This window comes from Nipponia nippon, unplaced genomic scaffold, assembly GCF_047370975.1.
Source record: "Nipponia nippon isolate SJK-2023a ecotype South Korea unplaced genomic scaffold, ASM4737097v1 scaffold_32, whole genome shotgun sequence".
In the NCBI taxonomy this organism is placed as follows: domain Eukaryota; kingdom Metazoa; phylum Chordata; class Aves; order Pelecaniformes; family Threskiornithidae; genus Nipponia; species Nipponia nippon.
In genome coordinates this window covers 5,070,043-5,094,732 of record NW_028262350.1, presented here as the reverse complement: position 1 = coordinate 5,094,732, position 24,690 = coordinate 5,070,043, and the positions used below count along the sequence as shown (strand labels likewise).

General features: G+C 51.3%; 1 protein-coding gene across 4 annotated transcripts in view; it reads right to left on the bottom strand.

The window, feature by feature from the left end:
* The window catches only part of LOC104012265 (acid-sensing ion channel 2), a 505,120-nt gene that overhangs the window by 1,349 nt on the left and 479,081 nt on the right, over window positions 1–24,690 (bottom strand). For 3 of the 4 annotated variants that reach the window (XR_015707434.1, XR_015707435.1, XM_009464632.2), the window contains exons 3-9: window positions 20,264–20,391; window positions 7,190–7,340; window positions 6,703–6,759; window positions 5,987–6,140; window positions 5,253–5,344; window positions 3,352–3,431; window positions 216–284 (exon numbers count right to left, since the gene is read on the bottom strand). Coding sequence is in view for 2 of the 4 variants with exons in the window: in XM_009464632.2 (XP_009462907.1) it covers window positions 216–284; window positions 3,352–3,431; window positions 5,253–5,344; window positions 5,987–6,140; window positions 6,703–6,759; window positions 7,190–7,340; window positions 20,264–20,391 (731 nt within the window). In the remaining 2 variants the exon portion in view is untranslated. The remainder of the gene's footprint in view (window positions 1–215; window positions 285–3,351; window positions 3,432–5,252; window positions 5,345–5,986; window positions 6,141–6,702; window positions 6,760–7,189; window positions 7,341–20,263; window positions 20,392–24,690) is intronic. The other variant, XM_087769914.1, reaches the window with a different exon arrangement.

Sequence of the window (24,690 nt, the reverse complement as noted above, 5' to 3'; positions counted from 1 at the left end):
CCCTGGAGGTATTTAAAAGCCAGGGAGATGTGGTGCTTAGGGACATGGGTTAGTGGGACTTGGCCACGTTAGGTTAACGGTTGGACTCAATGATCTTAAAGTTCTTTTCCAACCTAAACGATTCTATGATTCTATGATCCGTATCAAGCGACTTCGCCTGCCTATGGAGCCGACCGCAGGGAAGGTTCCTCCTCTCTCCCAGTGGGGCTCCTTACCACATTTTCATCATGGCTCCCTTCCTCTTCCTCCTTTCCGAGTAGGTCTAATAATTTCTCCTTGATCAGCTGCAAAAGAGGGAGGCTGGGTTAAGGTGGGCAGGAACAGGCAAGACATCTGCCCTGCCTGCATGGGCATCCAGGAGGCAAGGGGCAGCCTCACCCAACGGGGCTGGGTCCACACCCTCCAAATGATATGGAGAAGGAGACAATCTTACCAAGAACACCACCCCATGAGTCAAAACTGAACTCTGCACATGGAAAAAAACCAACCCCAAAACCTCAATTTTTTAAATATATTTGGGAGTTTATTGAAAAATGTCAGCTATGTGAATGCCATTTCCCTTCACAGCCCCATTATTTCCCTTGCTGCCGTTGCTGCTGAAGAAAGTATTTTCAAGGGAAATCCCAGAAAGGTTGAAAAGTGTTTTTCTGAGAAACTTCCACTGGGGGAAAAAAAAAAAAAAGCAGCAAGCTAAAAACGTGAAAAATGGGGTCAGTTCCTAGGGAAGCGAGGTGGCTGCTGGCTGGCATGCAGAGATGCGTGGTGGGGATTCGGGACCCTGAGGAGCCCAGAGGCACAACTCTGCCCTGGGGCAGGACCGAGAGGAGGATTGCACTGAGCGAACGATGCAAAAAAACCATCTCTAGGGTCAATATTTCATGCGATTTTGCCAAACCCACTGGAAAAGAACAGTTGCATCTGTTTGCTGCAATCTTAAAGAGTTTACAAATACTTTCGTTGAAAACGTAATGAGTTTTAGGTGCGCTGAACCCCACCTTGAAGAAACCTTGAGCAGATTAGATCAACAGTGTAGATTAGGCATCGTTTAAGACATTTTATCCCTTTTCTCCCCGTCTGGTGTGGGTTAAATATCTGTCACGGATGACCATGAAGCTGCCCCGCATAGGGCATAGCTGGGTGAACCTGCTGGTGCATCCCCAGGTGTGCACGGGGAGCCTCTGCGAGGAGACAGGATGCTCTCTTAAGCCACGTTTGCCCAAAAAGAAAAGGAAAAAAGAAAAAAAAAAAAAAAAAAAAGCAAGAGGAAACTATTTGCCAAGTTTTATAAGCAGATGTCAAACAAAGGAGTAAAACAGAGAAGAAAAATCCAAACTTTGTGAGTTTTCTTATTACCTTCTTATGAAAGAACCCCAAGAAACCCAGGAATAGGCGATTTTAATGAGATATTGTGTGCATTCAGCCTGAGATACAAAACTGAGGTGCAGGTTTTGTTTGCACTCCGAAGCCATTATGAGGTTTATGCTTGTAATTTTCAATATATTTTATTGCAGAATAATGCCACCAACTGCTAACAGCTGCCCAGAAGGGACTGCGATGGGGAGCGACTGTCTTAAAACGTAAAGCCAGCATCCCAACTTTAATAAGATTAAGAGGTTTTTCAAGATGCGCCACCGAGCTCAGAGCAGAGACCGTGGTTGCCTGACATCCCTGGGCACCCACCTGGCTTGGCAGACATTAATGCAACAGCCACGAATGTCCCCTGACTGCAATATCCCATGGGATTAAAAATCCCTGGTCCCGTCATGATATGGGGCTGAGACAGGGCTATGAGAGCGCTGGACTATGCAGGTCTAAGATGTTGCATATTTGGGGGCAGGGGGCCCAAAGCCATTGTATTAAAATCACCAGGCAAGGAACAGATGAGCTGAATTAGCAGGAGGCCCCTTCCCAGGGACAAGGGCAAAGGACCTTGGGCTGGGATGTGCCAAATTTGATGGGAACTGCCTGTCTCCAGAGGTGTTTGCGTCCTTGAAAGTATCCCAAGCCATAAGCTCATTCTTCCCTACAACAGAACAGGACACACGCATGCGCGTTCGCGTCCCTGGGATCATCTTGGTGCAAACCAGGTGCTCCTCAGCAGCTCGCATCCAGCTGCAGCCCCTCTCCCTGCCTCAATTTCCCCTTTTATAAACAAAAATCATGAGCCTGACGCGCAACACGAAGCCTTCTGCAAAGTGGCGATGAAGACTGGGAAGGAAAATCAATGACTGGTGGGGAGGATGCTCCAGGGAGGGTTGTTTTGGACTGTGGCCCACTTAGGTGAAAAAAAAGGGGGTGGAAAAAGTGAAAACGGCAGGAGGGTGCGGAGAACAGCTGGAATCTGCCTCTGTGCTCACAAGGGCAGCGGCGGAGGATGCTGGAGAGATGATGCCCACGGGCTGGCTGGGACAGCATGGGACCACCGAGGCCTGTGTTGGCACCGCGGCATAGAAAAGTCAAAATCCCCTGGGAGATGCTGAGCTGCGCTGCTGCGCTGAGACATCAGCGTTCACCAGGGGAAGGTGCTTAGGCAAAAAGAGATTAAAAATATACAAGGGTCATAACTCTGCAGCTGGAGAGCAGGAGGAGGGCGGGCTGCCAGAAAGCAACGTCCCCTCCGGACTGCTTATTGCAATAATCCCCATTAAAAAGGGCTTGCACTTTTCTCTGGAGCAGCTGCTCTTGGCCACCGCGGAGCCATGGGACCACGCTGGAGCTCGTCTCGGTGCTTCCTAGAAAGCTCCTTGCTCCAGGGCTGCTGGCAGAGCTGCACACGCCAGATAACAGGGACTGGGGCTTTTCCACCCCTCGGCAGCAGTACAAGGTCTGGCCTCACTGCTTCTCCCGCCTGATGGCCAGACTGGGACTCAGGCATTAATTAAAGGTGTTTTTATGAGAAGATGATACCAGTGCGCTGCTGGGAGGAGCCCAACGGGGGACAGGGACAGGAGGGTGCAGCAGCAGGTCCCCAGCCAGCACCCCAGGCAGTGCAAGCTTCACAGCCACATGAAGGAGGTGCTTAATTAGCCCAAGTGAGAAGCAAACCTCATTAGCAGAAGCAGGGTGCCAAACGACCCTGGCTATGCCATGCCATGCCATGGCTGCATGCCATCCCCCCTGCCACGGAGAGCTCCTGCCGATGCAGGGACCTCCGCACCATGCTACATAGCCGTGACCGACTACACAGCACTGTTGTAGAGCATTAATTCTATAGTATGATTAATTAAAATTAATAATCCACTTGAGCACATTGGGCATGGAGAGTCCTGGTCCATGACCACCCCAGCCTGGCATCAAGGCTGGCAAACCCACACCCCGCCAGAGGAATAAGGCGAAGGGCGAGGGTCTTACCTCGTATATATAATCGAAGAGCTCTAGTATAGTGAGGATGCTAGCACCGATAAATAGCCCCATCTGGCCCCCAATGTCACCTAGGAGAGAGAACAACATGCAGATGGCTTTTACCCCTGGGGTAAATGCTCTTAGAGGCACCTGTGCCACCGCGGTGCAGCTGCCCTGGGTGCTGCTATCCCCAAGGAGTGGGGAAACGCATCACCCCCAGGAACACCAACAGCTCTAATGGCATGAAAAGCATCCCGGGAAGGACGCTGGTGGCCACCAAAGCATTTCTCCTGCTAAGGAAGCCATCAGCTGGAAGCCTAATGAGGATGCGATACCTCTGTAACACACGCACTGGCATCCGAGGAAGCCATCTGGTAGAGTCAGACAGCAGGTTTCAGCCCAGGAATCCCACAGCCCAATTCCCAAACTGGGCGAGGGAAGGAGAAAGATGCAGGAGAAGAATTAGGTAACGTCCCCTGCAGCTGAGAAAAAAACCCAAACCTGCTAAAGAGAGGAAAGGGAGAGGGAAGATGGCCTGCTTTTTGTGGGGAGCATCTCAAGGCTGTCTCGAGTCCTACGATCCCCCAGGGCCAGGGAAGGGTTGCGGAGGAGGCACCCTGGGGAGAGGAGACTTCAGGGATCTGCTGGGAAGATAACTCCTGATGTGAGACGCTGTGCTACGCCAAACCATGTGCTTCAGGGAAGACAAACCTCATGGATTTTGCTGTAAAACGCCCATGTTTCAACTGTGTCACTGCTCAGAGCAAAGGCACCCACGGGTGGAGGGGCTACGGGACCTTTTCTGTGGGTGTCCATGAGCCAGAGACAGAAGAAAGAGAGGAAAAAAGGTGCTCGGGGGCAAAGTGCTGGTTCAAAAGGGGCTGAGGACTGGGGGAAGATAAGACTCTGCCCAAAGCCTGCACTGCCCTGGGAATGAGGGTCGTGCAAGGTCGTGCAAATAAGGAGGCTTATGTCAAAGAGGCTTCACCACCAGCCTCCTCTTCCTCGCTGTAGCACTCTTGGGGAACCCTCAGCAGGTGCAGAAGGGCGCACGGCATGTACGTTTTGCAGAGCTACCACTGCAGGGTGACGTGGGGGCACCCAATAGGACATGGGGTGCTCTGCTCCCCGCAGCGTCCCCCGTCCCGGGACTGGCTCGCAGCGTCTGGCCCCACGGGATGGCCTGGCTCCAGCTTTCAAAGGTATCGATCGCTCCCTGCATCCTAGGAGGGATTTGGGGATTCAGGGTGGCACACGGGGGAGCTGCAACGCTGAGCATGGGCACAGAGCAGGCTTGCTTCTCCTGACTGAACACCTCCACCCCGAAGACCCAATGGGTCCCCAGCACCTATATCTGTAGCCAGCACCCATTAAGCTTGACCAAATTTGAGGCTGAGCAACCCAACAACTCCTCCACCTTCTCCATCAAGCTGTGGGGCAGCACCCAAAGGCTCAGGGTCCTGGCTGCCCTCCCTGGAAAGGAGGATAGATTTGGAGCATGTAAGAGGTGATGGGTGGATGGTTTTAAGAGCTGTCCTCCTCCACACACTACCGTTCCAGCATGGGGAGCACGACAGAGAGCATCCATCACCCGCTCAGCCCTGGGATTTCCAAATAATAGGGCCCGGGTAGCAAGCTGAGATGGAGCAGCTCACATTAACCTTTCATGGGTGACACATGGACTAGCTCTGGTCTCTGGGACATTCCTGGGACACCTTGGTATTGGAAGGAAAATAAGGGATGGGGTTTAAAGTGTGCTGGCCAGGAAGGTGGCTGGACCTTGCTGGGATTTTCAAGGCAATACACATAAGCTGTGCACCCACTCGTGGCATCTGTCTGTCCCATAAACACACACGGACTCCAGCAAAGGCTCACACAGACTCCAAAACGCACCCCCAATCTCTCCTTACCAAGTAAGGCTGCCACTTCATAGGCTTTCTTCTGCTCAATTGTCTCATAGTTGAGTGCTTCAAAAAATATGTCGAGCACAAGAATATTCTCTCTGTAGAAAGAGGACAACAGCATCAGCCCATCAGCCACCAGCGGCCTCATGTGCTTTGGGACAAGAAAAAAAAACGGGACTTTGGGGCTTTATTCCCCTCTCTGTCCTGACTGTTCTCTTTCTCGGGACCTCGGCAACCCACAGGATCTGAGCTCTGGATCTCACTTTGATCATAACAACAAGAGTTCAAAGGATCCTTAATATGGAATAACTCTCACTGCCTCCACAAGGTAATGATGTGGCCAGGGCTGGGAGAGGTCCAAGACAGCGGCTGCCTGAGCTCTACAGCCCAGACTTAGGTAGAGAGCAGCCGTATCTCAGACAGGGCCAGCAAGACTGGGGTTCCTTGTCAAAATAAGAGGCGTTTTTGCACTTTTTTTGGTGGGTATGGAGCATGCTCATGAAGACAAGGCCAGGGAAGGAACATACAGTTGTCTGGAAACGCCTACTGAGAAGAAAGCAACCTATACCTCATCTCTTCAAGGCTTTCACCCCAACCTACCCTGGAGGACATATCTCTGTTTGGTGATAGAGGCATTGGCAAGGTCTGGTCTTAGCACAGGCTGGTTTAATCAGCCAACGGGGCTTTACAGACACTTTCCCCCCATAAAGCAAAGGAGATCTGTTTTCTGCAACACTCACGAGATATATTTTTCCGACTTGTTGAACTTCTTCTCCAGGTATTTGGCCGAGGTCTTGCTGGGGATCTTGACCATGGAGAGCTCTTTGTTGTATCTGGTCAGGTTACAGGGTGTCCTGCAGATGCAGTAATTGCTGTCCTTTTCAGCAAGCAAACCTGGAGAAGGTCACAGAGTCAGACCTCATGGAGTGAAGGACACCCAGCAGATGTGGGAGCAGAGGTCATGCCACCCAGAGACGGGCCAAGGAGTCACATTTCAGAAGAGCTGCAGGAAACCCAGTCCTGGCCATTTCTCTCCCGCTTCATTGCACGGCCATCCCCACCATCTTGGAGAGAGGCCTTTTGCTGGGGGCTACACTCTGTTACCAGCATCTTCTCAGGGAACATGTGGTGATTGAGCCTCCTAAATCCAGACCTAGAATGGGTCCCTACATCCCAAACCCAGACCCAGAGGTCCTCCCCTCCTACATATCCTGGGGTGCCCGTTACCCTGAGGGTTTCTGCGCTGACAGAGCCCCATGCCCCAGGTAGAACCAGAAGAAACTTTATCCCAGGGTGCACCCAGCCCTTCCCAACAAGTTGGGTCTCATCAAAACCCATCGCCGGGTTGCAGCTGCTCTGGATCACCCCAGTCCTGCCAGCCAGGAGGACGCAGGCTGCTGGAAGTCCCTGCAGCTTGGGACACCTGTGGCACCCAGGGATATCTCTTGGTACTCACCGAGCGCAGGCTCTGCGCATTCCTTATACTGCTCCGGGGTACAGAAGGGAGCATCCCCTGCATGGAAAGGACACATCCATCAGTGGGCATCGGCCACCGATGCTGCAAGGGAGCTGGGGACCGCTGGGCTCTCCCCTGGGACCACAAGGACCTCCCTTTAGCAAAGTGAACGCAGGGTGGGGATGGGCAGCAGAGGTATTGCAGTGGGGGCCTGCCACGAGGCCTTTTCTTGCAAACCAAGGAGGTGGCAGCTGGAAATACCACCCAGGGGTGTTAACTGGGGTTAAAAAAGGGGAAATCAGACCCATGTCCTTCTGCCACATCTTGCCCCTATTTCAGGGCATTTTGTAAAGGCTATCAGCATCGTTCTTTCCTTAGGGAAAGGTATTCCCAGCTCCTTTAATCCCTGGACCCTTTCCAGCTCGTTAACCCTTAATGACCCAGGCTGGGTGGAGGGAGGGGGTCCCTTCCCCCTCGGCACACTGACCTGGCATGTGAACCATTTTGCAGTTGCAGTTTTCCACAATATACCGGGTCTCGCAGTCGATCCTGCAAGCCGTGATACTGTAAACGGGAAAGAAGTCTAAGCCCATATCCGACGAGCGGCATTCACCCCACGGCGGAGGCAGGTACGTCAGCTGCAAGAGAGGGAGGAGCGGGGTGTCAGGGGACATTGGGGACTGGCAGCGAGGAGTGGGGCGCAGCATCTCCCTCCTCTTGCCACAGAGGAGCCCCCCAGAGCACAATTTTAATGATGTTTTTAAGGAGGAGATCAAGCGGTGCTGTTGCAGGGAAAGGTCACGGAATGATTTTTTGCCAAGTGAGAGCCTTTAGCAAGCTCTTCTGCTCCAGAGCTGCTCTCCTGCATCCCTCCAGCCCAGCATCTCCAGGAGCAGAGCCACAGCAGGATGGTGCATTGGAGACGTGCAACACCAGAGGTTCTCCAAGACCAGCTCTGTGGTCTTTCTTGCATCATCAGGAAAATCCCGCCCATGCAGGGACCTAAGGGAGACTCTGACCTGCAAATCATCTCTGACTTTGGTGAGAGCAAACACGGGGTTGTTGGCACTGGTGTGTCGACAGCTCCCATCTCCAGCTTCCTCCAATCTCTAGGCTGTGCTACTACATGCCACTCATGGGGACAACGCAGACAGCACTGGTGACATTGGGGAGCAGAAAGGGGTGGCAGTGAGATCCTGGCAATAGCTGTGATTGCTCCGGCGTGACCAAAGCTGCCACATTTGCACTGTTCTCTTCTTCAGGCACTGTTCTCGTTGATAAAAAATGCAGCAGATCACAACCCTCAGAGAGGGCCAGGACTTGGGAGCACATGGAAAGGACTGAGAACAGTTCAGCAACTAGTGATTGCTGCAGAAGGTGCAAAATGCCAAGGAAATGGCGTACCGGTGCCATAAGGAGCCCCCAAACCTCCGTGCTCCCCATGGAGGGATGGCCCCACTCAGAGCAGTGCTACCATGGGCGATGGTGCCGGGCTGCAGCCTCAGAGAAGGCGGACAAGTCAATCGTCCTTTTCCAAACACCCATGCTTAGGGAGAGCCCTGTGGAGCTTGATACACGTTATCCACTCTCCTGGCACCCCATGATGATGAGGAACCTGTCGTCTTCTCCCCTGTTTGCACACCACCTTGCGTGAGGCTCCAAAGTTGCTCTGCTCGTGCAACGCAAACCCTTCTGCTGTTACTGCTTTTGTTTAACACAAATGCAACGGTAAGATAAGCAGGACTCCACAATCCACCACAGCAACCTTAATTCAGAGCCCAGAACATGCTGGAGGAAAAACAGTTGCTCTCTGGCCCCCACGGCCAAATCTACTTGTTCCTCTTCTGTCTGCAGCTTGGCAGCCTTTCCTGTTTATCTTTGCTAAATGCCCTGCACTACTCTTTGCTAGAGAGCAGAAAATAGCATTCCCCTAACCCTTCCTTCTTTGTGTTTTAAAGCAGCATCCAATTTGCTGTGCTTTGCTCCAAACACAGAACGTTTTGTGCTGGCAAAGCACATTGGCTGAACAAAAACATTCCTTTAAAAACTGTAGTAACATTAATCACATCCTAAAATAAATATGTAAACATATGCTGATGGATTACAAGCCTAGGATCTAGTGGCAAGGCTCTACGGTGCTTGTTCTGGGTCTCTTCTGGAGAGGTGTGGGAAAGGGAGGAGAAAAAAGATGACCCACAAAGTGGAGGCACACTGCAGATGCTGTTGAATGGGTAATGACCCCCTGAATCCTTCAGGCTTGGACCTGGCGTAACTAAGACAAAAATACCAGGGCGTGAGGCATTTGGAGCCCACGCTCCGCTCTAGGTCTTCCCCAGGAGATCTCCTGCAAGAGCAGAGCCCCAGCTCTCCAGTGCAGCCTGTGCGAAGATGTTCACCTTGTGCACTAGCTTGCAATGCTGGGGTGCTGGTAAATCTCCCCATGGCTTTGAATTATGAACCACTCAGTAGTTAAAAACCCGTAATGGGCTTAAAGTGCAGCCAGGAAGAGAAAGATGAGATGTTGGGATGAACGCGTCTTGTGGTGATGACAGTTGGGTACGGGAACAGTCTGCCTTGGAGGGGCATGAAACCTGGAAGCTAAAGAAGAGTTTGGGGAAGATGCCAAGCTTCGGAGAGGGTGATCCTGCCCTCTTGGGCTGGACAAGCTCTCAACTCAGCCAAGCCAAAGTAATCCCTGCTCTAGGAACAATTTTGCCAGGAACAGTTCCCATCCAGGAATTCAGAGGCACTTTGCTTATTCCAGCACTTTGCTTGCTGCATCTACGGGCACTATACTGGTTCCCAGTTACTTCTGTCTCTAACAGGCTGATGCAGGCTTTACGGGACCAGCTGGAACCATGGACATGGCAACCCTGTGGCATACGCATCTTCTAGATGAGCCACAGGTCCTCCCCGTGATGAGATGGTAGTTCAAGGTCTTCCCTTGCATGACCCCAAGGATAGGCCCGAGAAAAGCTCAGACCCTGCCCGCACAAGGGTGAAGGGGGTCCCCATGTGATGGTGAACCCCTCTTTGGCTCTGCTTCCCCCAGCAGCCGAGAATCACCAACTCCCTTCCTTCACAATGCTCCTGCGAGCATCCTCCCTGGTCTCAAGTGCCAAGGAGACCGAGAACTGTGCAGTGATGTTCAGCCACAGCAGATCTGCGTGGTCTGCTCAGCGCCTCCGCGTCCTGGTGTGCAGATGCAAAGAAACAGGACGCTATGCATGCCGGAGCTGGCATCGCCCATGGGTGCCCAGGCTGCTCACTGAGGGACAGGAGCTCTGGCATTCCCCAAATCTGCCTCAATCCATGCTGCTGCTCAAGCTGCTTTGAAAAGCAACAGCAGCAAGAGCTACTCAGCTGCTCGGAGCGACATGCACCGATCTCTGTGCTCAGTGGGTCCGATCCGAAGAGCAGACAATATCCACAACGGGTGCAAAGATGCAGCAGGTGACGGAGGGATCCCATCTGCGGGGACCAGCTGAGGCATTGAGGGAAAAAAAACCAGTTCCCAGCAATCTCGGCATCCTCCAAGAAACAGCCTGGCTCTGAACGGGATGGTTTTGAAAGTCAGCAAAGCAGCACCTTGGAATGAAAATACCAAAAGTGCCTTTGTGACAACAGCAAAGTGCTATTTGAAGGGGATCTTTTCTCATTTGCTTTACACTTGCAATATAATAGAGTACCAGATGCCATCATTTAGTCATCCGCGGTGAAGAAAGGGGCCCATATGTTGCACGTTGTATGATAAAGGAGAATAAATAATCGCAGTCTCAGATGGAATCAGCTCTCTTCTAAGCACAGCCACACACAAATCTTTTAAGCCCTTTAAATTTTATTCTGAATGTAGGTGACGGGATCAGAAAACGATGGAGTCGCAATCAGATATTTAGCTTACACGCTTTTTTGCTCAGCCAGCATTGGGATTTGAGCCACGGTGCTTCTGAACTGGCACCGCGTCTGCAGGAGGTGCATGGGCTGAATGATTAATTAAACCCTAATCAATGCAACTTCATTAACAGAGTTACGGCCTGTTCTGTAGCCGGGACCACGAGCACCGACTACCCTCATACCGCGAAGCAAAGCTGGTTTGCATCTCCCCAAAAGCATGGCGTTCCCTGGGGATTTGTTGCCCCATGCACACACTTGTACATGCACAAGCGTGCAAGTACAAGTGTGCAAGTGCAATTCACTTTTTTCTGGCTTCCTAAAAATGCAGGAATAGGTGCAACACATCTCCTCTGCCACATGCCAAGACTTTTTTGTTCTTCCCATCACTCTCTGAATCGCTGATACTTAGGAGTAGAAAAAGTCTCTTGGTACATTTAACACCCGTAGAGGTTTTTTTGCTCTGCAATATAAAGGCAAACCTGTTTTGGAGAAAAGCACGTCATGTCTGGGACTGACAGGAGACTCCAGGGAAGCTCCAATTTCTACTTTTTAAAGGGAATTTCCCCAGTGAAACTCCTGCCCATGGAGCAGAGCCCTGCGGGGTGCGACACAGGCACCTCGGTGCTGCCTTGTTTTGTATCAATCCCTGATTCTTATGTCTCTATAACAGAGGGCAGGACTCCTTGCTGCTGGCCATGCCTCCGAGCAGAGCCCCGAGATGCGGCGGCTGTAACCAAAGCATCTCCCACACCCCGGGGACCGCACCGGGAATCCACCCGCTTCCCACTCCATAGCCGGCTTGGTGGGAAGCAGCGCTGCAGCAAGGCTTCACTTGAAGTTTGACAGGCAAATCTGTGCTTCTTCCTTACGGGCAGGATTTGAGAGACAAATCTCCCCGGGCTGGCAGGTTGGACCCTCCCTCCCCCGAGCAAGTCAATGAACTCTTCTCTCTCCAAGGGGCTCATCAAGGGCTATTACCTGGAGCCTCCATGGTAATTACAGCTTGAAAGACTCATTGCTTCCCTCATGCTCTGCAATTTGTAATCAGAAGCAAACTCTCGGCTGATCAGCAGACAGATACGGATGCGGGACCTCTCTGGAGGGAGAAGGCACATCATTAGGGACCGGGCTCTGCAGAGAATAGGGGAGCCACATTTCCCAGATCCTGCCTCAACATCCAAAGGTAATTTGGTCCCAGGAAAGCTCCCTTCGCCTTTCCCAGGTGGTTTTGGCGAGCAGGCACCAATGTACCAAGTCTCTGATGTCGTCAAGTCTCGTCCTGACCTTTTATTTCCAGTTATCTCTGAAGGCAGCTGCTCTGTTACTGTCTATGTTTGGAGCCACAGCAGCATCGCTCGCAGGCACAAGGTGGCTGCCAGGACCGCAAGGTTGCACCCTCTGAAATGCTCCCCATCATTCTTCAGAGAGGAGACTATCCAGCCCCAGAGCTGGCTGTGGTTTTACCCATCAAATAGTGCACCTTGCAGTGAAGGACTTTTAAACCAAGGGGCCAAGCTCTTTGCAGCCCGCAGCAGGTTTCCTGCCCTGAAGGGCAATGGAGCAGGATCCCACGGTTCTTCCCTCCAGCCCCCGTGGCTTTTCGCCCCACAGACCAGCCCCATCCCTGCTCCCGTTGCCTCTCCCGCCTTGGCACAGGAGTCCCAACGCCCTGCAAGCTCTGGGGTTAATGCAATGGTGAACCATCCACAAGAACATCCCTCCTTAACCCCCTCCTTGCCAAAAATATGCTTTGTCCGGGCTGTAACCTCAAGCAAAGCCTTCGCATCCAAAGCGCTCAGCCCCAGAGAGCTGCCCCAGCAACTCATTTCAGACATTTGACATTTGAATTTCCTGCCCACGATGCTAACGAGGCCGCTGCATCGCCTGGAAGAGCGCACCGGGGAGCTAAGCCCGCCTCGCTAGCCAGCAAACAGGAGCGCGCGTGACGGAGCAATCCCGCCGACCGCGGCCATGTAAACAACGCAAACGGGAGAGACGCTAATTGGTTTTGATGCCTCTCCCCTGCAGCCCCTCCTGGGCTCCGTGGCATGCAGCCACGCAGACGTCTCCTCCTCCTGAGAGAATGGCTTTCCCCTTTTCCAGATGATGCTAATTTGGGGTTTGGTGCTGGACCGGCGGAGGCTGCCCAAGGGTGCTGAGCTGCTCCACTCCAACCTGCTCTGCTACTGCCAAAAGGCGAGCTACTTCTCTTTGAAGCTGGAGGGAAAAAAACCATGAAAGCAAAAGGAAAAGCCGGGGTAAAGGCAGCAGGGACAGTTTCTGCCCTCGGTTCCTGCAGGCGAGTAGCGCTGAGCTCTGATTTTGCTCCGCGGCCGTGGCAGCTTTCCAAGGGCTGCCTGCACATACCCCTCCCCAGCACCGCGTGGTCTCACGCTTATAGAAATTCAGCTACAGCCTCTAATTGAGGTTGACAAACTCACGTCCTCGCGCTTTCACAATTGTTAATACTTAATTAATTAATGAAATGCTTTTTAAATTCTCTTGATCCCAGCGATTAGGGATTACGACAATCAGTAACAAACTGGCAGGCGCCGAAAGGAAAAGGAACAAATTGACTTGTCTCCTTAAAAGCAGGATGGATCTTGCTTGCCTGAAACGCAAGGAAAGGAAGGGCTGCTCTCGGCAAACGGGGGGAAGCCGGGGAAGCCGGCCGCGGCGGCAGGGGCCGTTCAGCACAGCCTCCTCCCTGCCACAGCCCTTTTTCATGGCCACGCTGCTGGCCTTCGCACGCTGCTCTCGGCACTGAGCCTCCCGATAGCTGCCGACATCCGTCTGCAGCCAGAGAGGTCTTTTTTTGAAACTTATTTTAAGTGGTATCTCTGTTTTTTCTGCATGTTTAATTTCATGCAATAGGGAAGACGTGGAAATGCGGCGGCGATGTTTCCAGCATGAGGCTGGGGCAGTTTTAGCCCAGTTTGCAGCTGGGCTCTGCGATGAACCCGGCTTTGGGGATGCAGCCTGCATTGACTCGGCTCTGGGCTACAGCTCAGCCCCTCTCCTGCCTCCGCCACGTGTGGGTCCCCGCCTGATGCCACCCAACTTTAGGCAGCGATCATCAAGGAGGGATGCAAACCTTTCCCTGAACATTGCAAAATCTAGACAGGGTGTGTTTGCATTTGCTCCAAATGAAATAACAACCAGAAGCCTCCGTTCTTTAATGAGACATCAAATAGCATCAACTTAATAGAATTTCAATCCCAGGCAACTTCAGCACTTGTAAAATGCTTAAAAAGCTCGGTGTACACACAGCTCATTGGCACCATCTCCCAGTTAATGATGCTGGAAGACGCTATTTGCCATCTACCTTTGCTGTGCAGGGTGCGATACGGCTGTTCCTTCTCATTTGCTCCCCTCATGCAAGCACCAAAACCGTTCTCTTTAAGGACAAGAGCTTAACCCTTCCAGCACCTGGAAGGTCCCCCTGAGCAGAGCTCGGGGAAGTTATACAGCCCACGAGCCCCCAGGGGCTGCAGGTGAGTGGGCACCAGGAGAAAAACGTGATTTTGGAGCTCCAGGCTCCTCCAGGTCCCCATTTCCTTGGAAATAATTTTGCAAATCAAATAGCAATACTGAAACCTCCTGTGGCTCCCCAAAAAGGCGAGGGCAGCCCTTTCTGAGCCTCATCCCGGGTTTGCTCCCAGGACCCGCTGGACGGCTGCTCTGGCGTTTGCTGCGCTGACCATCTACAACTCGCTTCTAGCACCCCACCAAACCAGCTGGACCCTTTGCTCACGTGCAAACTCTGTCTTAAACTGCAATAAACTCTACCCTCTCCCTCCTGGTCACCTCCTTGGCATAGCTATAGCCAGCAAAAGCACTCCCCCCTCATTCTGCCGGACACCATCGGTTGTTATTTGTTGGCCTACACTGGCCAAACTCTTACAGAGGTGCCCGATTTGGGGGGTGCACGGTGGGAGCTGGACTCTCTGAAGCTCTCCCGTCCTCAACGAGCAGCTTTCCATCTTTTTTAAAAAAATCCTCTTATCCATATCATACGGTGAAGGGTTAGCAGGAGCACCCAGACCGTTACTCCGTCTGCCTCCCCGACATTTTCTCTTACTGACCCTCCTAAGCAAGCCCCTTCCAACCTCTCCCCATTCAGACAACTGCTCCCAGCCCTGACTCATTTCCATCACTTGCCTCCAAACCCGTCCTTTTACAAACAGGTTGATTCACTCCTAAGGCTGTTTTCCAAGCAAAACCACCCTGCTGCCCTACAAAAACAGCCATGCAATTGTTTTCTTACATCTCCTGCTTTGAACCGTTCCTGTGCAATGAAGTTTTCTACGCGGCCGGCCACCGCTGCCTGCCAGTTTGCTTCTTGTTGTTGAATTAATTCAGTCTGATGATATACTGGAGGAAATCAACTGGGAGAGTGTGTGGGATTGAGGGAAACAGAAAGAAATCAGAGAGTAAATGTTTTTCCAGGAGGAGGTGTAAGACCGTAGGTAGGAGAAGATGCTCTGAGCAAGGGTTAGGAAACATGGGAAATGCTATTTAATTGCTCCCAATTTTCAACTGCCACTGCCTACACCCTGTTTGGAAATATGGGCTTCAGAGCAATCGCTGTCAGACCCCGAGTCCCATTTTTTTGCCTCTGTAATCACACTTCTTGATACCGCAGTTGTTGGTAGCTGATGCTCTCTGTCCCATGCAAGCATTACGAGGGGATGAGTCTCCAAGGCACACTAGAGCCCTATTAAACAATATTGCTCCATCTTCAAACCTGTTGCTTAATTGAAGCCTCTTAAATTTTTATTGCCAAGTTGGCAGAAATTGCCATTTTTAGTGCGCTTTTCATCTTCTCTAACGCGCCGTGCCGATGGCGTAGTGGGGAGCAGCCGAGCTGGGGAATTAACATTATCTGATCCCATCCGTTATGGAAGAGGCTCGGGTGATGCTGCCGAGATGCTGTAAAACCCAGCTGGAAAAAGGGGATTAAAAGGAGGAAAACCCAGGAGGAATTTCTCTTTCTCCAGGGGATCAGCCCTTTGAAATATAACTTCCAGGGTGTCCGCCCATGCCTTGGTGCCATGGACCAGTGCAAGGGTATGGGGGGATACTGCAGTCTCCCCAAGGCCATGCACAACCCAAGGTCCGGAGAGGCTTGTTATAGCACCAGACTCATCCAAAACAGCCAGCAAAAGGGAAAAATTGAGGTGGATCCCTCCAAAGCCAGGAGCAGCGGGAGCTGAAGGGCACTGCCCTCCTTGGGGTGGTCCTGCCCTCCCCTGGGACCCGTCTGGAGGGTGCCGGCCCGGCGTGCCCCGAGCCAGCTCCTGCGCAGCTCCGGTTTTTGCCCATTCATGAGAAAACAAACCTTATTCATTAGACTCAGCAATTGCCATGGAAACCGCTACCCTGTGAGGCCGGAGCATCTCTCGCTGCAAGGCACGACGGGGACCGCGGCCGGCTCTCCCCGTGAAAAACAGTGCGAAAACCCCAGAAAACAGCAGCTATGGTCTCGCACGTCCATGTAAACCACTCCAGCTCCTTTCATGTTGCACTCGGACACAGCCACTGCCGTGGTGTATGGAAAGTCACCCAGAGAGGATGTTTGCCACTGTCCTCCATCAAGACACTCTTGTTTTAATTGCAACTGGCCACCGTGTGTTGCCTTCTGCTGCGCCGCCTCCTGAGTTGCTTTAGGGAGCTCAGTCCTGGCTCCCCTTAAACTTCAGGGGATCGCTTTGGTCTGAGATTTCAGACAGAAAGCATCTCCCTTTAGGCACGAATCCGCAGCAAAGAACCAGCTTGGCCTACATAACCCAACCACCACGTTTTTATGGAGGAAACCTCCTGCTGGCATTGCCTTTGCAGGATTGCTTTTGCTGACTCAGCACACACGACCGATACAAGGGCAAAGTCCCTCTTACAATGCTACTAGTGCAAACCAGCGCAAACCAGCGCAACATCATTACGGCATTAACGATGCAGTTCCCAAACTGGTGAATGTATCTTAAAAGTGTCACTCTGCAGGAATCAGAGGGCTCAGCCACTACAGAAGGAGGAGAAAAACTGATTTTGTTCCTTTTTTCAGACTGACAGCTAATCTTAAAGGGAGATTTAATGAGATCACACACCATCACAGAGCCAGAGTTTGCTTTCGACAAGGGGCTTTTGGAAAGCTCGTAATATAAAGATCCAGGATTTATCGCCCCAGCACCGAGACACAAGTCCTCGCTTGCGCTAAGCGGCTGCATACCTGGAAAGGCAGGAAATCAGTAAGTAAAGACCAGTAAATACTCTTATTTCCAGACTGGGATGGAGGGGACGAAGGGAGAGATTTAACAGGAACAGAGCCACAAATAAAGCCACGAGCCTCTAATCCAGCCACAAATAAATCCCCTTCACCCCAAAATCCGTCTTAAGGACAATGCATGGCTCCCACCATCGCGCCAAGTCTGCCCAATTCCACACCTTTTTTTTTTTATCGCTGGGAAAAGTGCTTATAACTAACAGAGAGGCTGCTCTGAGCTGGGAGATGTGAAACAACCTTCTCATTATCTTTATTTCTATTCTCCTCCAGCTGGAGGATCATTTTGTTCATGTTTCATGGTGTAAAACACATGGTCTAGGACCCCAATAACTGGCTGGACTCAGTTCTCTGGGTGATGTTCGCGGGCTTTTCCACCTTTTGCTCTGACTTATTGAAGGAGCAGCACGTGCCTGCCCCAGATGTAGAGATTTAGTAGGGGGAAAAAAAAAAAAAAAAGACTAAATCAGGGGTCTGAATAAAAGATATGCATTCAGGGCTTGAGAAAGTGGGTGATGCCCAGCTGGTCCCTGAGGGGTAATTAGAGGAGGCAGTAGCATGAGTATGCTGTAATGGTTGTAATTAGGTTAAAAAATGATTTTATGGAGAGGAATGCTGCTCCAGGCAGGCGGCTTGAAGAGCCCTCCGGGTCTCCTGAGGAAAGGTGTCGCAGCCATGGTATAATTTTAAATCAGTTACAGAGCCCCTGGCCCCGAGCAGAAACATGTCCTTCCCTCTCCCAGCACCAAAACTCTGGCAAAACCTGCAGAAGAGGGGACACACTCGAGCTAAGAGTCCCCCCAGATCTGTTTTTCTTGTCATCTTCTACGTCTTTCCTGCCTGGAAGGAGGCATGGGTTTTTTCCCTCTCTCCCAGCTGGCTGTCTTCCTGATAGGAAATCTAATTTTTTAATAGAAATAATGAAATAGTTAATGCTGGCAATGGGATGGGGAAGATTTACAGCAGCTGTCTTACAAGTCTCCAGCATTTACGCTATTTCTATCTTTAAACAAAGTCCTTGAGATCCTCGTTGCAGACTCCAGCTCCCAGCCACGCTCCCAAATCTTGCTGAAGCCGGGATGTTTAAGGAAGACAAATCTTTCCAATTACCACTCACGCTGCCAGGCGAGCTCAATTCGAGGAGGTGTTGCCAAACCCTTTCAGCATCAGGCGGCTGCACCACCCTGCCCAGCACTGCCTGCTAACGGGGCATGCAAAGTGCCATGTACATGGTGGACGATGCCCTTCTCCATCGCCAGCCTCGGCATCTCTGCAGTTAGCTTTTTTCTGGAGCTAACGTGGTCTCACTGAGGGGTTGCTGATTCTGCCAGAGGTATTTTTCACAGCTGACAATTTGCTAAACAAAAATCCTGCTCTTTGGTGCTGAGAAAAGAGGAGAGGGCTTCGCTCGAAGGCATGTGCACGCTGGGGATGGAAATGCAAGGCCCCAACAGGGGACCCTCTGCTCTGACACAGAATCAGAGAATGGTTTGGGCTGGAAGGGACCTCCAAAGATCCTCTATTCCAACCCCCCTGCCATGGGCAGGGACATCTTCAACTCTATCAGGTTGCTCAGAGCCCTGTCCAACCTGACCTTGAATGTTTCCAGGGATGGGGCATCTACCACCTCTCTGGGCAACCTGTGCCAGTGGTTCACCACCTTCATCATAAAACATTTCCTCCTTATATCTAGTCTGACATGAGACCCTCTGCTCTGACACCACTTCCTCCATGACCTTTGGCATGTCACTTGTCCTCCCTGGGGTAACCCAGCACCTGCGAGCCGCTGGGAAGGGCTCCCGCAGGCAGCCGTTGTGGGGGATAACCAGCCGCTGGCCCTAACCCAGGGCCGCATCCAGACCCCGCTGCTCTGCGCCGCATCTGCCAACAGCAGCTATGGGCAAAGGGCTGACCCCAGCGCTGCCGCCTCGCTGCGTGGAGGCCCCTAGACTGCCTCAGGAGATGCCCAGAGAGAGGATGGATAAGGCATTCAGTGCCCAGTAATTACTGCCAACAGTAACGTATCAGTTTTCCACCCTTCCAGATTCTCTGCCTCGCAGCATGCCCCATGGAAGCAATGCCGAATGCTGCTGGGTCCTCTGGAACGGCGGAAAGCAGCGGTGGAGCAAGGTGAGGATGTTGGGGACACACGGAAGAGCTTGTGTCAAGGGAATGGGCATGAAAAATGCCCCTGATGGGTTTTCAACCCTGTTTCTGCTTTGGACTTCAGCAGCTGCTGCCTCAGCCCCCGAAAAGCCCTTTGCCTTCGCTGTTACTAAGGTGTTACACTCCAGACGAGAGCCCTGGGTGCTAATGAAGCTGCTCATTTTCTCCAGCCCACCGGACTTCCCACGAGATACGAACCGACAACAGCGCAACATTTCTCTGCTTTAATTGAGAAGTTTCCACCTGGTGCTCGCCCACCAGGAACCCACACCGTTCGTTACCTCCTGGATGATTACACACAAGCATGCTGTAATGAAGGAGGGAAGATCTGCATCCAGGCTCGCTGAAATGCAGCACCTTCAGTTGTATTTTGGTACCTGGTGGCCATGGCGAGATGCCTTAATGATATATTTGGTGGTGAATTCCTTGCATTGCTCTGAGCTGAAGTGTAATGACTGCTGCTCTGATCTACACCGAGGTTTAATCATAGCAAAGCCTCCAACAGCTCTTGTTCGCTTTCCTCAACTTGATTTATGTCTCATTTGAGGGTGGATGTGAGAGCAGAGAGGAAAATGAGAGAGGCAATGAAGCAGGAGGGCTAGGAATGAAAGCACTGGGGCCAAGCTGGGGGAAAAAATTATTCTGCTGGCCGGCTTTCCAAATGCCTAACCAGGATTTGGGTCTAATGACGCTACGTCACATTGCATCCATCTGCACCGTGATGATGTGCCACTGTTGGGACCCAGGGAGGGTGATGCATCCCGAGCCATGAGCATCCCACCACAGGTTATAATAAATAATGTGACTATTTCTGTGTTACCTGAAAGGATTCACGCTGTTCTACATAATGAAACACTCTCCTCTTGTCTCTCTTTATATCCTTGGAGCGTGAGAGCCTTTTGGCAAAAAGCATCCTTTCTCGGTGGGTTGGAAGGTACCCAACACACTGAGCGACTGCCACAGCTGAACCATAACCATGGAAGAGCAAGGCAGGGAAATTACCAGGGATGAAGTCCCTTCTGTGGCCAAAATGACAAGGATTGTGGGCAATGCATGGGAAGCAATGCTGAAAAAGTTGGCCTCATCCCAACCAATTTGAAGCAAAGGCATAAAAATAGCTGTTAAGGATGAAGATGCCTCTCAAGGGGCATTGGTACATAGAAGCAACCTCTCATACGGACCCGCTGGAGGGATCTTGGTGTGTAAATGAAATTTAGGACTTACCCTTTGCTCTTGGGTGGCCACAAAGGTCTGGAATCCAGGGGCCACCCCGAACCCCAGCTCCTGGACAAAAGGCGGCTCAGACTGGCTGTGGATCTGGACTTTGACTCCAGCCTCGAATGTCGTCTCCTCTGGAAGAAGAAGGGGGTGGTTAGTGGGCTGTGGTGGGTGGGATGGTGTCCACCAGCATGGGCATGTTTGTCCCTCTGTGGAAAGTTCTATCTGGGCAAGCTCTGCTGCTCAAAAGCAGGAGGTAAGCAGTTGGGAGTGCTCCACCTGGATCATCAGACTTCTGGGCATCAAGGAAGAAAACCCAGCAGCAGCACTTGCCGTGAGCAGAGCACACCCAGGACTCAGCCCAAATCACCACTGCTGCCCACCGGCAGCAAGAGCATCTCCAGGCTCCTGCTGCCTGTCCCAAGGGATCACCCTCCTGCTAACGCAGAGATGCACGATTTCTCCAGCTTGGCCCGTACTTCCAAGCTACCGAAAACAGGAGGTGACATCTACTTTCTAGCTGACATTTAGTTACAGAATTTTAAATGCATTCCCATATTACTAAAACAAATAAACTCCTCCTTCCCCCAAACAGAGACGTTTCTACTGTCTGTGAGGTCTCCAATGCCAAAATCATGGGTGCACCCTGCGTCTGCTGCCCCATCTCTGATGCAGCCTGAGGCCACTTAGGAGACAACGTAGGTAATTAAATAATGAAAAAAGTGTGTTAAGTTCAAAGGAGCTCAGGCTTTTGGCAGCTGAAGTTGCTCCAAGCTGGATGAAGGTATTTTGCAGTGCATGGGCTCAGACACATCACTGAGTTATGGGTGATGTGAGGTTTCCACATCCCAAATCTGTGCTGAATACCAAGTAACTCGAGGTCAGTCCGCCTCTTCCACTAGAAGCTAAAACCAACTCGAAAGAGACTTTCTGAAGCAGAATTAATGGGATGCAAATCAGACCCGAGTGTGATATATGAGCACTTTGGGCTCCTCTAGCACACAGGCATCTTCACGCAGCTGGGGCGCATAACCTTTCTCTCTTTAGCGTTGCTGCTACAGTGTCACATCCCAACAAACTAGAGGGAGCATATGGGACTAAGGGGTGGGGGCGCTGATTTGCAAAGGAAGTTGTTAACTATGCATAATTTGGCCTAAAAACTGAGTTACCCACTAATATGAATCCATGCCTGTGGTCAGCAATGCCACCTTACATCTAAAGAGCTTCTGTTTAAAGATGAGTCATTCTTTATTTTCTTTGCTTACTATTCCTTGGTATTTTTCTACTATTTCTGAAGCATTGGTAACTCAGCACCAAAGAATCACAGCCACAGAGCTGTTACGCCAGTGGCTGCACAAAGATTTGCAGCAGGAGACAACAGCAGAAGACACCAGACCACGGGGTGATACGGGCACAGGAGAAGGACAAGGGAAGAATAAGGTGATACTGGAAGACATGAGGTTTACAGATCTCAGGAACCCATCGCTTAAGAGGATGCAACTCTTCTGACTCAATCGGGCAGCAAAGGGATCAGTCTTCCTCTCCCAAGAGGACTTTCTTGAACCCTGCTCACGTGGTAGCTCCCAAGGCAAATGAAGGCAAAGACTGCATGGGTGGGAACGGGCTTATGCACGGATTTGGCAGGCTAAACGAGAGCATCCACAGTGCTCAGATCTACCTCTTTTACAGCTCACCATCCTCCGAGGCTTCAACCCTCAGTCACGGCCAAACCGATCAAGTGTTGGTCCAAGAAGGTTGGACCGGAGACCTCCAGAACCCCCCAGCCAGACATGCTGCTGTCACCTTCATCCCCTACTGAGCAAACAAACCCTCCCTGCCACCCACAAACCAAAACACACGTTTCATTCAGCTTTTGGGAACAAACATCATTTTATAAAGCCCCACTCGGACAGCGAGGCTGCTTTACATGTTGGCCACGGGAACTTCATGCTCTACACCTGCAGTGACGTGTCTACCAGCAGCATCTCCACGTCTCAAGCACTGCATCTCAGCAGCCCTTGCAGACCGACCAGCTGGAGTAGGCTATTAATATTTAACCTTTTAAAGCCCAGCTTTTATATTGAAGGCACAGGAAAACAACTTGGAGATAAATAGGGTTTATTAAAACAGTTACCTCCCCAGGGCTTGCATACTTCTGCAAAATTTGAGGGTGGAGGGCAAGCTCTCCGCGCGCTTGGTCGGGGCTCAGCTCCAACCAGCTCGAGTTGGACTTTTAACCAGTCAGAGACGTATTGATCTGCAAGGCTCACTCTTGAACACACACTCCCATCAATCGCCGCCTCCAGCACCCGCGCTAATCTGCCCGCCTGTGCATTGACTCTGCGATGCCCCACCCAAGGTAATTATATATTTTTGCCTCCTTGTGATGAAAGTGCTTTTGGTATATAAATAATGTCATGCTTTCGGGCATGCAGCATTGCTAATTGCGTGGGGTGGCACACGATGAATGTGGAGCATGAGTGCATCTTCCCCGAGATCTGCGTCTTCTCTATGGGGCACCGGCACAGAGAGTGTGAGTTTATTTTGGCTTTTTCCCTACGCTGAAGCCTCCTGGAGGAAGACTGGCATTGACCATCCTTGCTCTTGGCCTCCACTTCTGCTTGAGACCTAACAACCGTGACCTGAATCACTCCCCACCACTCTCCTGCGATGGGGATTATGGAGAGGAACACAACCCTATTACTGGGACCCACCGTGACAAAAACCTGCCTTGCCTTTGCCTTGCTCAGCCGCAATTGGGCTCCTCTCCCTCCAAGAGATATCAGATGGGATGTCAACATGTCCAAGCTCTCTTGCTGTCTGCTCAAGCCCTGCATCTGCCCACCCATGGGTGTCCCACTTGAGGGTCTGCTCCCTGCCAACACCTCCCCAGCGCTGAGGGTGAAGCCAGCTTTCCCCCAAACCTCTGGCAATGCAGAGCGGCCCCATCCAACCTCATCGCTGCTCAACAGCACTGCAGCAGCCCTGGGTTCCGCAGCCGATTCAGCACCCAGGTGCCCAAGCCCCATGGGCGAACGCACACCAGAACGGGTTCAAACCCCCTCCCGAGCACCCACCAACTCCTCCAATTTCAATCCCGAACCTGTTATTCCCACGTGACGCCCACTCCTACCGATCCCACCCGGCTCCATCGCTTTGCCTGGTGTTGATCCCCTTCCAACACTTCAGAGAAGATACCATATGCTTCCTTCAGTAATTACCTGACAAGCTGGAGGAGAGAGCTTCTATTTAGTCTAACTTGTTGGGCAACGGGAACTGTTTTGTCGAAACATTTTCCTTCTGAAATTATTCTGCCCATTTCTGCACCTGCCCCAGGTCTGTTCAGTTCCGATTTAATTCCACAGATTTCCCATGACCGGGTGCTGTGCCCAGGTCCATCTGTGGGTAAACCCCTGTACATCTATATCAAGCAAACAAGACGTAGCCTGCAAGTATCCATCAGAGACTTAAAAGCAACAGGGTCTGTAATTTTAAATAGAAAATCCTGGCATGCAGCCAGCTGTAATCACGGACAGGGAGGGGAAGGCATTTTCTACGCCGTAGAAGGAACTTTGGTTTTAGAACACAGAGTTATTAATTTTCATCATCGATAACAACAAGAAGAGTAAAATAAACAGCATTTTTTTAGAAAACCTGCCAAAAGCCAGGCAGCATTCATTGCTTTTCTTGCAAGAAACACATGTGAGGATGAAACTATAAACATGAAACTGGCTTTGAAAAAGTGTCACTTCTCCTTAAAATTCATTTTCTACAAAATAGCTGTTTTCCACTAAAAGAGAAAAATTAAAAGCCCAGCTACAAACCCGTTTGATGGAATATGCCTGGACCCATCCTCATTAGCTGCATCTTAAATGTTTCCAAGCTGCGTGCTGGAGATGAGAAGCATTAGTGTGGGTTAAATATTGGCTGCAAGTGTAAGGAAAAGGTCTCAGAGGACCCAGAAGCTCAGACCGTCTGGTTTGGGGTGCATTTATCTTGCTAAAATGGATGTCCCTGGGCAGAGCAACCCCAAAAAGGCTCTGCAGCAAACCTTGGGTCTCGGGGGCTGTTACCCCGCGACTGGAGAGGTACAACTAGGGGTGTGAAAGTCCACAGAGATACGTCCCGGCCATGGTTTTGCCAGTTTTTGAAGCTTTAGCATCATTTTGAATGGCTTCTTCTAGTGGTAACTTCTGGGGGCACAGGGCTGAGCGCTGGTCCAGGTTGTTGCTGCTGTTTTGTTAAGCTTGTTTCTTGTAGTCACCCATCAATGAGGAAAAAAATAACCCTGAAAACCTTTCCATTGGCTTAGATGCCAGAAAAACTTTAAAAATAAATTCTGGTGACTTTGGGTTTGGTTCGTGCCTTATGGTTTTTAAACCAATTTTGTGGTAAGTGCCCAACCACAGACCTTCATTCCATCTCCAATCCCA